Source organism: Trachymyrmex cornetzi, unplaced genomic scaffold, assembly GCF_001594075.2.
Source record: "Trachymyrmex cornetzi isolate Tcor2-1 unplaced genomic scaffold, Tcor1.1 scaffold47, whole genome shotgun sequence".
In the NCBI taxonomy this organism is placed as follows: Eukaryota; Metazoa; Arthropoda; class Insecta; order Hymenoptera; family Formicidae; genus Trachymyrmex; species Trachymyrmex cornetzi.
The window spans coordinates 708251-724077 of record NW_017299509.1 but is presented as its reverse complement, the minus strand read 5'-3'; the positions used below and the strand labels follow the sequence as shown (position 1 = coordinate 724077).

General features: G+C 35.0%; 1 protein-coding gene across 1 annotated transcript in view; it reads right to left on the bottom strand.

The window, feature by feature from the left end:
• Positions 1 to 177: 177 nt before the first annotated feature.
• The window catches only part of LOC108765070 (uncharacterized), a 30976-nt gene continuing 15326 nt past the window's right edge, over positions 178 to 15827 (bottom strand). The window contains exon 3 of the mRNA XM_018513580.1: positions 178 to 385. Coding sequence (XP_018369082.1) covers positions 295 to 385 — 91 coding nt within the window. The 3' untranslated portion in view covers positions 178 to 294. The remainder of the gene's footprint in view (positions 386 to 15827) is intronic.

Genomic DNA, 15827 nt, shown 5'->3' with positions numbered 1-15827 from the left:
CCGTCTCCTCGATGTTACGATATGCGCGTTTTCTTTTTTTTTTTTAACTTTTCTCTCGCTTTTCCTTCTCTCTCCTCCTCTTTCACTCTTGATCTAGCGACTCTGCTTTCTTCGCTAAACGTTTCTCCCCCGTTTTGCTCCTTTGTTGTTCGATTTTTCCGGTTCTTTATTTTTTTCTTTTTTTTTTTGCTTAGACCCGGCTAGATTCGACAGTGTCTCTCGTGCTTCGTTCTTTCGAGCGAAGGATACGAGGATGATGGAGTGCGCGGATGATGATCCTGACGCGAGTGATCCTTACTTTTTCGTGATCGATTTCGGATGCGGGCCCACGAACTTTCGCAGCCGACGGGACGGTCTCAGCTCCAACAGCGAGGCCGCATCTCCCCTGCAACATGAAATGCAAAAACAGATATTAGACGTAGAAGTCACGCGCGAGAGGAATTTTCGCTAGTAGATAATATCGCAATCACATACTTATGTCATTAACATTCTAATATCTTTCTTCGTAAAAGATTCTTTGCCGCGATGTACGATAAGACGTATCTAAGACGATGGATAAAGAAGTTACGATACAACGTGTACCGTGTGTTTCATGTATACAATTCGTGAAAACGAATCAAAATACTGGAATAATAAACGATACTATCAGAAATTGGAGAGAACGTAGCACGTTCCTTGCAATACGCGCGTAGATAATTGCTCGGTTCTTGCTGCGTTTTCACATTATTAAAGAAACGTAAAGTCGTTCGATGTAGCGATATGTAATAGGTTTAATATCAGAACCAGTAAATCGATCTCTCATTAGCTAATTGCACTCAGCGCATTTGAATTATGTGCCGAGTTGTGATTTGTGAGTCACGTTAAAACAACTCGATATGCATTATCGATAAATATGCCGTCAATGAGGAACGATTCTGAGAATCTGCAATAAATCAAATAACTCGCGAATAATTCGATGAATTCGTGAGATGTAATCAACCCAATTGCGATTTAACAAATAAAATAAAAAGAAAGAAAGTGAGGCTTTTATATATCTTTAAAGCCGTCAATTTTATTGTGATAAGGTTTCCGTCGTTTTTCGCGAGCGAAGTTGACCTCGATGAGAAACCTTGAATATCTTGAAATATTTCTCGGAGTATTAATTAAAAATATCACGTGTTGTAATTAATTGAATGTACGATGAAGATCTAACTACTTTGAAAAAATTAATCTGGAATTTTAATTATCTAATTATTATATATAAATAAAATTTAATAATAATGTATATTCAATTTATTAATAATTTATTTATGTTATAATATGTTATATGTTGTTAAAATTTAATAATTTAGTTCTAAAAAAATTTATCATAATATATTCATTTAATTTAAATAGATAACAAATGATGAAAGATTAGATAAATAAGATTTTTGATAAAAACTATAAGATAAGGCTGTGAAATTTTAAATTATGTGAAGTTGCGAAATTCTGACCGAAAGTCTCAAGACGCGTTTTATTTTCTGCATGATCGCTCACCATTGAAACGTGTGTACAGTGACATGGTCGTTAAGTTTATCAATACCGGTCACCAAATTGACATCACTCGCGCTTATTTCCGTCACTAAATGGCACTGGCTACATTTAGCGACGGAGCAACATACGAGTGCTATACGTGTCACCTGTTTGTTCTCGGTACAAATCAAGAAGGCAGATAAAGTTGATATTAAATAACGGCCAACAATTATTATCGAATAATTGATTTCGCGTCATTGCAATTTAAAATCTTCTCTCTCTCTCTCTCTCTCTCTCTCTCGCTCTCTCTCTCTTTTTCTTGTCTCGCGATCAAATGTCCAATTTAAAAATGTAGAAATGAAGATGCAAAAATACAATCGAAGTCCTATCATAAAATTCTACCTTGCAATTTATGCGACACGTGTATCGCAGAAACATAATAGTATCTTTCTGCGATATTTAATGTTACATGCTCTTTAAAAGATTAATAAATATATGGTTTAAAAGGTTAAATGACATGTACTTTAGAAGGTTAATAAGTATGTAACAAAAATAGAAAAGACAACTGTGTTTCCGAATATACGAAGCGCAATAAAGTATCGTAGTCAATTATTTGATTGATGATTCAACGGTATGGAATCGCAAATTAACAGCAGTACGTTTCATCACTGCACGTTTTATATATTATCCTCCTGATGCCGTCACAATCTCACACAGGAAAATTCTACAAGATTCCAACAAACAAGAGCATAGTATAATTATAATAATTGCGTATGTTTAATCCCCGCTTTAATCTCGTCTATTCGTGATTCTCAGAAAAAAAATGATAAAAATGCAGTGAATAAATAATTACGATTATTGCTGTAATTAGAGTATATCTCCTGTCACGACGCGCGATGCGCGCGTAACTACTTACGGGAAGCACGCAAGTCAACCTTCGCGTGTCTTTCCAATCTCCCGACGCGACGGGACGCAGTCGTAACGTAGGCACCGTTGCGTTAAAAGGTTTTCCTTCAGCCCGCGTGATCGCTCCGCTCCTGATCGCGCGCCAGCTCGTCGCGCATAAAATTATCCCTCAAGAGCGTAATGGATCAGCAACGGGATCTCGTGCCTGGTCTAATTGTAGCCACCGATGCTGGACGATGAAACCTCCGGCATACGTGGGATGAAACCGAGGGAAGAGGAACCGGGAAGCAGAGGAGAAACGACAGAAGAAGAAGAAGAAGAAGAAGAAGAAGAAGAGGAAGAGCGAAAGAGGAAGGGAGGGAGGGACACGCCGACAATGCACACTAGCCTCTCTCTCTCTCTTTCTCTTTCTTGCCGATGGGAATCCGACGATGCCTCAGCTCCAGCAATGCACACGGTGCAACGTGCGTCGTGCGACTGATTCGCGCGTCCCACGCGGCTCGCCTTTTAAACGGCATTACGTCACGCCGTGTACGAGTCGAGCCTCCGACTGCGCGATCATCGATTGGACCGCAACGCCGTGGCAGTCTTGTCGATTGGTCGACGTGAGACACACACCCCGCGCCGGATTCAAATTTTAAATGCGTTCGCGAAACACGGAGTCGAGCGAGAGAGATCCGGATCCGGGAGAGACTGCTGCTGCTGCTGCTGCTGCTGCTCCCGCTGCCGCGCGTTTCGGAGAACGAAAACAGATCCGTTGCGTGCAGACGGACGGTCGGGTGACAATGACCGAGGACTGAATCGCGGCTATCGTGTAAGCGAAATTTTTCGGATGCGCATTTTCGACGGTTATGAGAGATGAGTGTCTGGGACTTACTGAGAAGAAGATAGAAGGGATATAAGTTTAGATATCCAAGCGTGAAATCTTAGATAATCATTTTTTACACGTGTCATGTTTCGCAATAAAATTAAGGCTGGTATTCATAGTCAGTTCTTATATTTAAGACCGTCCTAAGTACAGTAATAAAATTTTATAATCCCATTACAGGCCGGTATTTACAGTCGGTCTTTATTCCAATATTGTTTCAAGTAATGTCTTAAGATGGTCTTAAATATAAGATCTGATTATAAATACTGTGGCCACAGAGTCGTATTGGCGTCTCAAGATTTTACTTTAGATGTTCTTGTAATAAGAACGGACGAATACCGACCTAAGAATTAAAATTGCAGGATCTCTTGCAATCGTCCCCTTTGACATTCATAAGTTCAAATTATTTTTGATACCCCAAGTAAAATTGTATGAAGGATATTATTAGAACTTTCTTAGGAAAATGTCAAGATGTGGAAAAAACACATACGTAAACGTTAACCGAGCTCTGACGTCTAAATCTGTAATTTCTCTATTGGTACTTATGACGTCGATCGCTGGCGCAAATAGTGAAAGTATCGCAGAATCGTACGAAATTGTTGAGAACTGCATAATTGACGGAAGTGAGTTTCGGAAGTGACGTTTAAATACGGTATATGTGTTCAAGGAACTGTTCTACTTAGCTGTAGAAAAAAGATTGTTACAGCAATCGGAGAGTCTTTTTCCTTTCTCTCGGAGAGTCCATAAATTCGCTCGACACGGAACAAAGTATAAATTCGCGAAAGGCTGTGACAAAGACTGTACTGCCAGTACTGAAAATATAATTCACGTTACGTATATTATAGATTCAATATTGGCAGTATATATCGGAACACAGCCAAAACGATCATTCGTGCAAGTAAAAAGTAGGCCGTTTGCCACGGTTCATTGACAGTAAGAAAATATACTTCAAGCTTATACTTGGTGTTTAAAATATACTTCAAGGTTACATCGACTATATACCGAAAGAAGGATAATTAATTATGACAGTAAAACGTACAATCGCGACGTAAACTGTTGAATTGTCATGAGTACATCATCATCCACCGTAGTCGATAATATTATATGTTAATCGTCTTTTCGCCACCGTATTATTTATTCGCGCGACGTGATAATAATCGTATCGACGTAAATCGTGCCAATCAAATAGAAAAAATACACATAGCTCGCCTATTATTGCGCAATCAATGTTATATAATCCTTTTTATAATACTTTGAATCATCACATGAGCTTTCCTCTCACGTTTCTTGTAGATGAATAGGTCGCTAGTTACAATATTTTAAACGGTGGTGAATACGTATGCACATTTGCTTGACATTTGTTGAATTGTTCACCGTAAAGTACAAATTGTCTAAGAGACAAAGGATGAAACAGTCGTATGAATATTACTCATCGGTGGATAATTGCGCCCTCGTTTAACAAAATTTAACAAAATAGGACATACCGTGATTAGATTGCACTTCACCTATTTTCGATTCGATTATCCGCTTTAATCTCGATATCTTATCTCATCCGTGTGTACAATTTCTATGACAGAAAATTGGCACGTTCTCTTTACTACCACCATCATATATTCTCGCGATGTCGAAACAATTTTTGGATCAAGAATTGCGCCGCTTTACGTAATCGCGGTCTTCCTTTTCTGCACCTTCAAGACAATTCGGATACCCGACTTTCAAATTTCATGATGTATCATTTTAACTTTGTTCTTTTTAAGCGAATTAAGGAAAAATAAAATGATACATCATGCGTATCGTGCGCTTTGTAGAATGTAGTCAGTTCGGCTTGACTTTACACATTCAAATTTTCCTATGACCGATCATATAATCTAATAAGCTACAGATCACATTACGCGGTGCAATGACTTGATCCCAGTTGCAATATGTAACATTACTTTTCGTTGCATCATGTATTCGTACTGTGAACTAATATGATAACTAAAATATGATTGCAGTTACTTATCTCGTTGATGCGATGAGTCTGATTAATTTCATGCAATTAAAACTTTACTTACAACGCTATTGCGATTAAATCGCAACTATCATTCTTTTCAATTTGCAATTTTTGTAATTTGCTACTTCCACGTATAATAAGAAGAATACCCAACATAATGAATGTACTTAATATTTAATTCTTTTATCGAGTGCGATTGGCATGACAAGAGCAATTATGACAATTAATCTGTTTGACAATTAATCTGTCGCTGTCTTAATGTATGTATTCTTTGTATTAAAGCGTTTAAAAGTACTTTATTATCTACGGTTTACAGGTACAATTATTTCTACGCGTATTTGCAAGTCTTTGGAGGTAATTAACGCATTGTCACGCGTCTTTCCGTAACGAATTTGCGCTCGTGAAAGAGCTTGTTTCTTATTAACGGGGTTAACCCTTATTAACGGTGTTCGCTGCTCGACGAGCAGAATCTGCTTTTCGCGGAAAAACCGACTTACCGGACACGCGATACTCTTAAACAATTAGCCGACTTAACCTCGTCTTAACTACCGTTCGGCGAAGCGTGGAGGAGATTAATTGCCGTGGGTATGAACTTTCTTTTAATACTTTCCCTCGGCGAGACGAACCTTGTCGAGCGCGATCGGATGCCGTGACGTTTCTTACACGTGTAACATTCCGTTTTAATCGAACGTATTGCGCAAACGTAAAAATTGCAAAATCGATTCCTGGTATACTTTCCTCTTACTTATCGTCGCAAATTAGAGCCATTTTTGCGGGCTAAGTAAGAGGAGAATTTCACAGACGCCGCACGCAAAAACTTCCAATTCAGTCCATGGCAAAACCGATTATAAAAAGTTAACGATTGCATCGTATTTTTAAAATATTACAAAAAATGAGAATCAATAATAATTTTACATAACTAGAAATAGGAAATCTAAGTAGTAGCTGCATACGCATTAAGTATATATTTTTGCAATTTAATAAGAATTAAAATATTCAAAAAATTAGAAATCCTCACTAGCTTCACAATGTGAAATTAAATACATTGCACGTATTAAATATTAAGAGGTAATATTCGTGGGACTTGAAAGTGTCGAAACTAACATTCTGTGTGAGATATCGGGCTGATGATAACGCTGGTCTTAATCTTATCACTAAGAAAATACATTAAGCATCGAGAGCGAATTTATTTGCGAAATTAGATTCACATCGAAGATAATTTACGCTTTGAAAACGAAAGAAATCCGCGATCGCTCTGTCGAGAGCAATTTCCTATTTATGAATGCAAGGTGCAAACCTTACGAGCCGTCATATAATAAATTATACCTCAACACCTTGAATGAGTAATGCAGAAGAAATAAGGATTTCAAGCAGCTGAGCGAAATTTATGAACGTAACATAAAAGATACCAGCGGTGAAATCACTGTAACTTCCATTGCAATTCAATCGTTCTCGTTTACGAGGATTATTAAATTCCAATCGTTGAAATCTTTTCCCTCTTGTTTGGAGACGACTCAAAACGGTATAGGAGGCGCAAGATTCGAACACGGAGGCAGCCAAAGGTGGCACGAGATATTGCGTTACGGCGCCTTCGCACTTACAATTAATCGCGACACGCCGCGGTCGAGTGGACATCGTTTTAACGACAATCATTCTATTGGCTATTTTTAGCCGGAAATAGGTCGGTGCGCGGAGGGTTGGATGGCAATAAGAGGCCATGCTCAATAGTTTCTGCCGGCGGGTATCGTCGCGGAGCCACGAGGCTCAAATCACCGCTGCTCGAATCAATCATCCTCATGCCTTTTCGTCATCTAATCTTTATATTTCGCGATTAGAATCTTTAGCCCACGCAGCATTAATGACATATTTCTTTACGTCTTACAAAAAAAAAATATGAAGAAAATACCGCGCAAAATTGTTGCAACGGCGAGTTGATGAGACTTTGTAGCTTCCGAATCGCATCAATCTGTCGCAGCAATTACTGCAAACGATGTTTTTTCAGTGATTCATGACTGAAAAACGTCGTTGACAGAATATAAAGTATCGCTGGATATGCGAAGAAACTGCTAGTTTAGATATCGCGATAAGTTTTGACATTAAAGATTGTTCCAGATAAGCTTATCGTACAGAAAATAATTAAAATACATGTAATTATTAAATATTCATAATAATATATTAAATTTAAACCAATGCGATATTTCGGAAAGAATCTGTAAGTAAAGCTGTAATCACATTACACTAAAAAAAACTACATTTTTAATAAATATTTGTTTGAATAATTTTAAGTAAATATTTACTAAATGTAAACACATATTTATTTGATACAAAAACCATTAATTTGATTTAACTATCATTTTTTTTATTAAGTAAATATTAAGTAAATTTTATTTAATAAATATTTATTTACTGTAAGCAAAATGTTTACTTACAGTTACAGTACTATTCAAATAAATATGTATTAAGATTTAATAAATTTTTTTTCAGTGTAGCGATTACCGATCGAATTGTGAGTGGTCGAAAAGTAATTGCCATTACAATCGTAATCCAATCGGCAATTGCTAATGCGATTACGGTTTTAAGGCGATTAAATATTAATAGGAGATCAGAATAATTACGAGAGAATAATGGAGCAATCTTATTATGAAATAGCATGCTAAATACAACTAGATGATTCGAAGGATCCCAAATTCGAATCTCGATCGACTCAATGTTTCCATACCCGTCCTATAATAACAACAATCTTATTTCGCTCTAATGAATTACAAAATTTTGCTCGCAATACACCAGCTTCCATCAATTAGTTACGACCTTGTAATTTATTGGAAGCGTAGGATCATGGGAATGTTAAATGCTTTGTTCTTTGTCAGATCTATCTAATATCTTACATAGTACAGAGAAAATAAGACAAGCGGAAAGATTTGCCATTATGATCAAAGAAGCTGAAGAATTAAATGAAACACTTAGCTCTTCAATATCAGAGCAATAAAGTTTATAAAAAATCTAACAAAGATATATCCACGAGATAGGTATAGATATGTTTAAGTTTGTCGATTAATATGGACCAATTAACGACGACGATTAATGGATGTTCTCGTGTATGATAAATATATTTGAATGTGATGAGCTAGAATCGTCGGTGTTTATGCTTATGTGACGAGTTGTGCATCCCGTACTTATCTCTTTCCGGGAAACCCTCTCTTCTTTTTTTTCGTCGAGACTCTTGTTCATCCACCAACTTCTGACAGAATCAGCATTGATAAATTTCTATCATATCTATTACATATAAAACTGATATGCCAAAGATTATACCAAGTTTTTCTGGAATAATCAGCATTAATAAATTTCTATCATATCTATTTTTTTTATACATAAATTTCATATGCAAAAAATTATATTATAGTTGAAAATCCTTAAATAAATATTCTATACATTTTAAAGTAATTAAAAAATTGTAATCTTTCTTTTTACATAAATTAATATATAATCATCAATAATCAATAAATAGTTGGCTATACTATGTATTAATTATAATTATAATCAGATGCAATAATAATTAAAATGATTAATATTTTAAGTATGTATATTAACTTATTATTTCGTGTCTTTAATTTTTACATTCAATGTATTGAAATTAATACACTCAAGTCGGGTGCGTTTCCATTGCAAAAAATTGACGAAGAATCGCAGGTGTGCGATGCAACAATTTAGGCTTGTGTCACTAAGTACAAGAATGAATAATATCTATCACGCTCATCAATTAACACATACACATCTAGGATTACGTAAAACTCCTGTTTATTTTCGTCGCACATCCAAAGGATGTTTCTATGCAGAGTAGCATTATGGAGCAAACTACGTTTTGTCTTTCTATTTTTCCCAAAGTGATCAATCATCCCTAGTCTTAGATTATTACGAGAATAATTAAAATATCGTTAAATATGTATGGCCTGCGCTCGTTTTATGTAAGCTTAATTTAAAAATACACGGAGAAAAATGATTTTGCTATGACCACAAAGAGATTTAAATGTCAAATTTGTTTGGTGTTTATAGAAAAATTTGCATATTTGACAAATATTTTACATTTGTTGCAAATAATTTTTGTAGCGTGTATAAAAAAGAATAAATATTTATTACACCTGTAAATAATTTATGATCCCTATATTTGCAAATGAAACTTGCCGTTATGACATAGGATTAGCGTTCATAGCAAATTTTTTCTCTTCGTGTATAAAAAACTATTTTCGAGAAGAAAATATTTTTGACAAGCTTATGATATAAATTAACATTTAATCCGAGCATACTTTTCTTAGTCAAATGGATTCACGAAAATTGAGTTTATGTCATGTTTTATGACTTGGGCTGATTCAGACTTGATTCAGTTGGAACGAGGTTGCTGCAAACGAACTTAATTCGCAATGAGAAAGGTCGAGTTGATCAGCGGATAATTATTAATAACAGTAGGCGACGGCTATGAGGCGTCATGGATTTAATTATCGCAATCCGTAACGATACTGTCATTAAGCAATTCAGAAACTCGTCATCATCTATTCAATACGATACAGAAAAAATGTTACGGTTGCTACAACCGGAAATAATGATAATTTTCGCTCATCAATATATATGATTGTGATAACCGTAAGATGGAACATATCTTTACAGCCATAACCGTTAAGATATGCCAATCTTATGGTTATTACAATCGTACTATAGTTCTTATAACTAAAAAATGTATTGATGGGCGACTTTTGGTCGTGGCAAACGTAGCCGTTTTTTCCGTGGACTATATAGTACAAATACGCATCTGCGTAAATACAACTCGCCATCACTCAATACATGTGCACCTCGTCGGAGATTGCGTGCTCCTACACGATATCAATTTCTCGTACAGTCGGAAAACTAATCAGAAAATCGATCGATAAAATAACGTCAATGAACGGCACGCGTCGGTTAAATCTCTCTGATACAGCGGTAGATTGACTACGTTCAGTAAAAATAGCCTTTGCAGCTGATTCTTTGATAAGATTAATTCATATTATACTTAGGTAGATCTAATAAAAAACTAAGGACAAGACTAAATAATATTAAAGATATTTTACAACAGTTGAAAAGCTGTTTTTTCTACTAAATGCAGCCATTCCTTGCCTTTGCGTGGATCATAGCGTTATAAAAATGTGTCAACAAGTATATAGTAAGGAAACTAGAAAAATATAAGCAATCAATTAGTATGGAAATGACTTTTCTTTTCTCACGCGAATATAGGATGAGTCTCGATAGAAGAAGGTGTCATCAGACGCAGGTAAGCGTAACGTCATCGATTTGAGCCTACATTTGCATTCCCCAGTACTCATCGATGACGCAATGCACGTCGATTAAAAAGATCGCTAATACATTTAAATCACGTAGAAATAATATATGACTATTCAGGAACGATTCAATGGAAAACAACGGGGATTTACGAACATATCCGCCTTCGAGGAGAAGTCCGAAGGATGCTCGTCGTCGAATTAATCATTCCTAGCTGACTGGCAGCGTGAGAATTCATTTTGTACATACAGTGCAACGTCGTCGGGCTGTCGGAGGAAAATATAAAAAAAAAAAGAGGGAGGACAAATCGCGATTACGCAATGTATGATTTTTAATTATGCGAATTGTTTTATCGACAAGAAAAAGCGCACGAAAACGAATAAGATGAATGTTTCGTGATATCGAGATTAGACTAACCGGTTTATAGTAATTAAATTCTCTCATAGGAAATATACTGTATTCTGTTATTGTTGGCAACGATCTTAATTTATTGCTCAATCGATTTCATCGGCGAAACTGGATTCGCGGTTTTCTTGTCTTGCAATAAATGTCGTACGCGAGATTTATTATGTAATATGTGATTGTGTGTTTCTACTGAACCCTGGAAGCAACGTCAGATTGACATAATTCTGAGTGATAATAATGCATTCCGCAATGTTGAGAATAATGAATATGTATCGTAAGTCACATTCAGATGAAAGGCTAATGATAAAAACTCACGAACAAATCGAGAAATTGAATTAAAGACACAGTTTCTCTTTAATACAATTAATAAAATTGTTGCCACGCAATTAATGAAAGATTTAATATTTTATATAACATTGATTCTATGTATATATTTTATCTAATTTAATATACAGAAAGAATTACGTATAAATGAAAGATTTTTAAATAAAATTTATGTATTACATCAATTGCTTTTATTTTGAAAATCACTATACTTTTTCAATTTACATCTCTTTATTTATAGAATAAAAAGATGTTCGATTTTTTAAAGAAAAATAAATAAAACATAACTTTTTTATTTATTTCTTTAAAAGCGAGAGAGTGAAAATTGCTTTATTCTTAGATGTTACGTATATTATAGATTTGTTTCAGTATTTTCTTATGTTAATTTTTTGGAGAATAAGACCCTTAATACAGATATAAGTGCGTGAATCCGCAGTGCATCGTGCTCGGTGTGGGTTTCTTAGATCCAAATAACTATGCAAATCAATTCTACGAGATGCAAATTTTTCATTCATGAGAAGAAACGGTACTGCCATCTTCTGATACGAGCTTACGATAAAAGGATTTGCACACCGATGGATAAGAAACCAGCGATAAAAGATGCCGTCGATAAAGCAGACGACGGTTTATCAGCCGGTAAAAAAAAGATAAATATGTGAATTATTACCTGTTGCAACATACAAACTTTTATCTTTGCACAATTGTATAAAGACGGTAAACAAATTGCAAAAAATTATACAGCATTTTGCTTGTACACATAGACTACAAAATCATCAAAAAGAAATAAAACAAAAGAGCATTAAAGAGAAAAAGAAAAATATTATCTATAATTTAATTCGATGAAATACAAAAATCGTTGATAAATTTTCGTAAGTATGGAATATTGTTAATCATTAATAATTGCAAGTTATACAAAAATGCAGCTCTATTATGATTGGTCACATTTCGACTAATCGTAAACGCACCTCTGAGAATATTCCTTCGTGCGAAAATAGAGAATTCTCCGAATTCTGGCCAACACAAAATTCGCAAACGAGCGCGTCATTCGAAAGTGAATGATCGACAGTCACGTGTAGGCTGTCCGTCCATTTGTCACACTCTTGACGAAGATAAACCGTTGCTGCGTTAAACTCCCACGCACAATTTTTAGCGAATAATGTATACTGTAGGTATCATATTTTACGTAAAACTCATTTCAATGCATTTAGTGCAATTTCGAATGGTCTGTACGCAGCGCAAAAATAGCAACCGTGTTTTTAGTACTTTTATCCTATCCGTTTAGAATTTGTTTCGCGCGTTTGAATAAAAAACGCAAAAGTACATTTAGTGTCTGAAAAAACGCAAAGTATATTTAGCAAAATATGCGATAGCACAGTCTTGTGACGTTCTGTGCTAGTACTATATATACGTCACATAGTCGATATGTATGCATTAAGCTTATTCTACAATTGCGTAAATGTAGTTGTAAGTGGTGTGGTTTTAAGAATTCACCAATCTCTCACAGCCGAAAAAGAGGAAAATATTTGACTGAAAAATTGGCCAATTTTTATAACTACACCACTTACAACTACATTTACATAATTATTGCAAATTAAATATCTCAAAAAAACCATAGCTTCGCTATTTTTTTAAATTACAAAAAAGGACTTTTCGCAAAACGGCATTTGCAAAACGATATTTGCGAAATATATGTCATGGAAAATTTTTATCTCTGTCCGCAAACACGATGAACCAATCAGCCTCGACCAATTGCAGGGGAGAGATAAAATAATAAAGAACACAATAGAGAGAGAATACGCCGGTCTGCAATTATTTCATTGTGCCGCGTGACGTCAACGAATATATTCGCCAATCGCGTGAGAGACGCGAGCGATCTTCAAGGCGAAATTGACGAGTGAATCGGTATATCAGCGCAAGCTCAATTAACATTGATTTCGCGATCGTAGGCGATAGACGATACTAACCCTTCACCTCCGACAATAACGATTAATTACGAACGTGAGACATCATGTGAAAAAAATTCTGATCGAATTTAGAGATTTCAGGATCGAGGGATCCTTCTTCTTGTAATCAAAAGCGTACAAAAATTAAAATATCTTTAAAAAATCTTTTTTATAATTCTTATTACATTTTTTTTGTGTATAATTATATTATAATTTATAAAATTTGTAAAAATAAAAATATTTTGTAGACAATTAAATCTTGAGATTTTATTACCAGAAGAAGAACACATCTTCCAATGAGTCTGTATGTGATTCGAAAATTAGGAAAAGTTCAAGAAAATCATTTTAAAAGTTGTAGTAAATTTCAATAATGGCTTTTGTTCAGGAATCACTTATAACTATAAATTATTTAACATCGCGCATGTATTAGATGTTAAACTTAATTCCTGCCGTTTTTCGTCTCCAAAATTGATTTGTTTCGAAGGGAAAGTATTATTAATAAAGTACTATTAATTAGTAATAAAGTAGAAAATGGAGGAAATTATTTTGATTAAGGTATTCATTCATCTTCCCTTCGAAACAAATCAATTTTAGAGACGAAAAACGGCAGGAATTAAATTTAACACCTAATAATACGGAATCACATAAGGATGCGATTCGCAGTGAATCGATAGATCACTATCGATCGTTCGCAGATATTCGGATTTTTGCATGTAATCATTCTCAGATTCTGGATGAAGAAACGCTCACGAAGTGATTCTGCGAAGACGTGAGTCACTCTGAAAATCCGAGACTGATTAGAAGCATCTGGGCTTATATTCTTGAATATATTGCTGGTAATCATGTAGTGGGTTTTTATATTTAAGATCGTCTTAAATACAGTCTTAAGATGTCATAAATCAATTACAGAGTCGTCTTAAGATCTTAAGACGTTATTTAAGACTTGAAATAAGTATATGCAACATTTATTAAAAATAAAGTTCGAGCGAATCATTTTTAACGACTTAAAGTCATCCGGATTAATTATCCATAAACAAATAGCAGGTGCATACGTTGTTATACGTTTGACGAGAATTGCAAGTCAACTCGAGCGAAGAATTATAATTACAAAGCAGCAAAATTAATTAGTTACAAGCTGCACTGTGCTGTTTCATAAAATATTAAATAATCGTAATTGTTCACGTAACATAATTAACTAATATCGAATAAATTTCTAATCTTGTTGCGAGGAATTTTCTCTAATAAACTACGGAATAAGATGAATAAATACATTTTACGTTTTGTTAGTATATCTCTCTTTCTCTCAAGATAAGATATAAGATTCTTACAGTCATAGCAACTTTGTTATTCCTGAAAACTTTTGTAGCTTCTATAATCACTTGTGTCCTCGATATTTCCCAACGAGATAATTACGAAACTTGATGTAGGTACACATACGTACAATGTTAATAACTACGCGCTAATTTGTAGATGCCACAAAGTCTTCCCGCGATTCTGATCGATGAAACTGCAGCGATAGAAACGCTATAATACCAAAGCAGATATTGGTACACAGGTCGCTAACAAAGGTAAAAGTAGCACTACTTTCTGTTTGATCGATCGTAAATCTTCGTGCTACTTCACATTGCGCTTTCAAAGTCCTCACGTTATATCATAATCTTCTATCTCTTTAAACACCTTTGACTGTCTTATTAGTCATATCACCAAATTTATTTTCCTTATATTGGTACGACTTATTTTGTAACAGATTGCGTGAAAAATAAGTAAACTGACAAAGGTAAAAATAATAATAATGTTGATCAGATGACAAACAGCTGTGAATGACTAAACCTCTTGCTAATCTCATTAATATGCGGCCAAAGTCCATAAGATGTGTACATCCGACTATTACATCATTTACGCATATATCGATATAGTGCGACGTTTGTGAAAACCGATGATGTAAGTAATTAAAATTTAATCGTAGAAACGGCATCACGATTACTTGTACTCATTCTGAATTTCTAAGATAACGTTAGAACATCTGTTACGACTCGGTCTACAAATTGCAAACTGAAAGCTACAAAGTCTGAACAAACGGGTTGAGAACCAGTTGGACGAGCCCCTCGACCGACAGCCAATCTATCCAATCAGCGGCTTTCTTGCTGTGACGTTGCGAGTCATCAAGTCATCAAGTGCAAGCAGGTTGATTCGTCGGTTCGCGTGTTACTCATTCCGGGACGCTTTATTGATAAATCGGTCAAAGTCACGTATATTGCTCCAATTGTTACGGCAATCGAGACCTACCGGTTCGTTAAATAATGTCATCAAAAGTGTAACTGTTAAATTAGCCGCCAACGTCAATCTCTTTCAGCAATCGTCTAATAATAGATTCTTCAAACTGAGATCGGTTTTGGAAACAGATCGAGATTTATTTTCAGCGCTTGACATGACAATTAAAAATTAAGAGAAGTAAAAGCTTTCGGAAAACTATAAATTTCCGAGGTATTTATTAATCATTATTCAAGAATGTATTATGCATTTTTTAACAAAAAATGAAAAAATTACAAATTTTCCTATATTGTATTTGAAAGTAATACAAAAAGTTTAATAT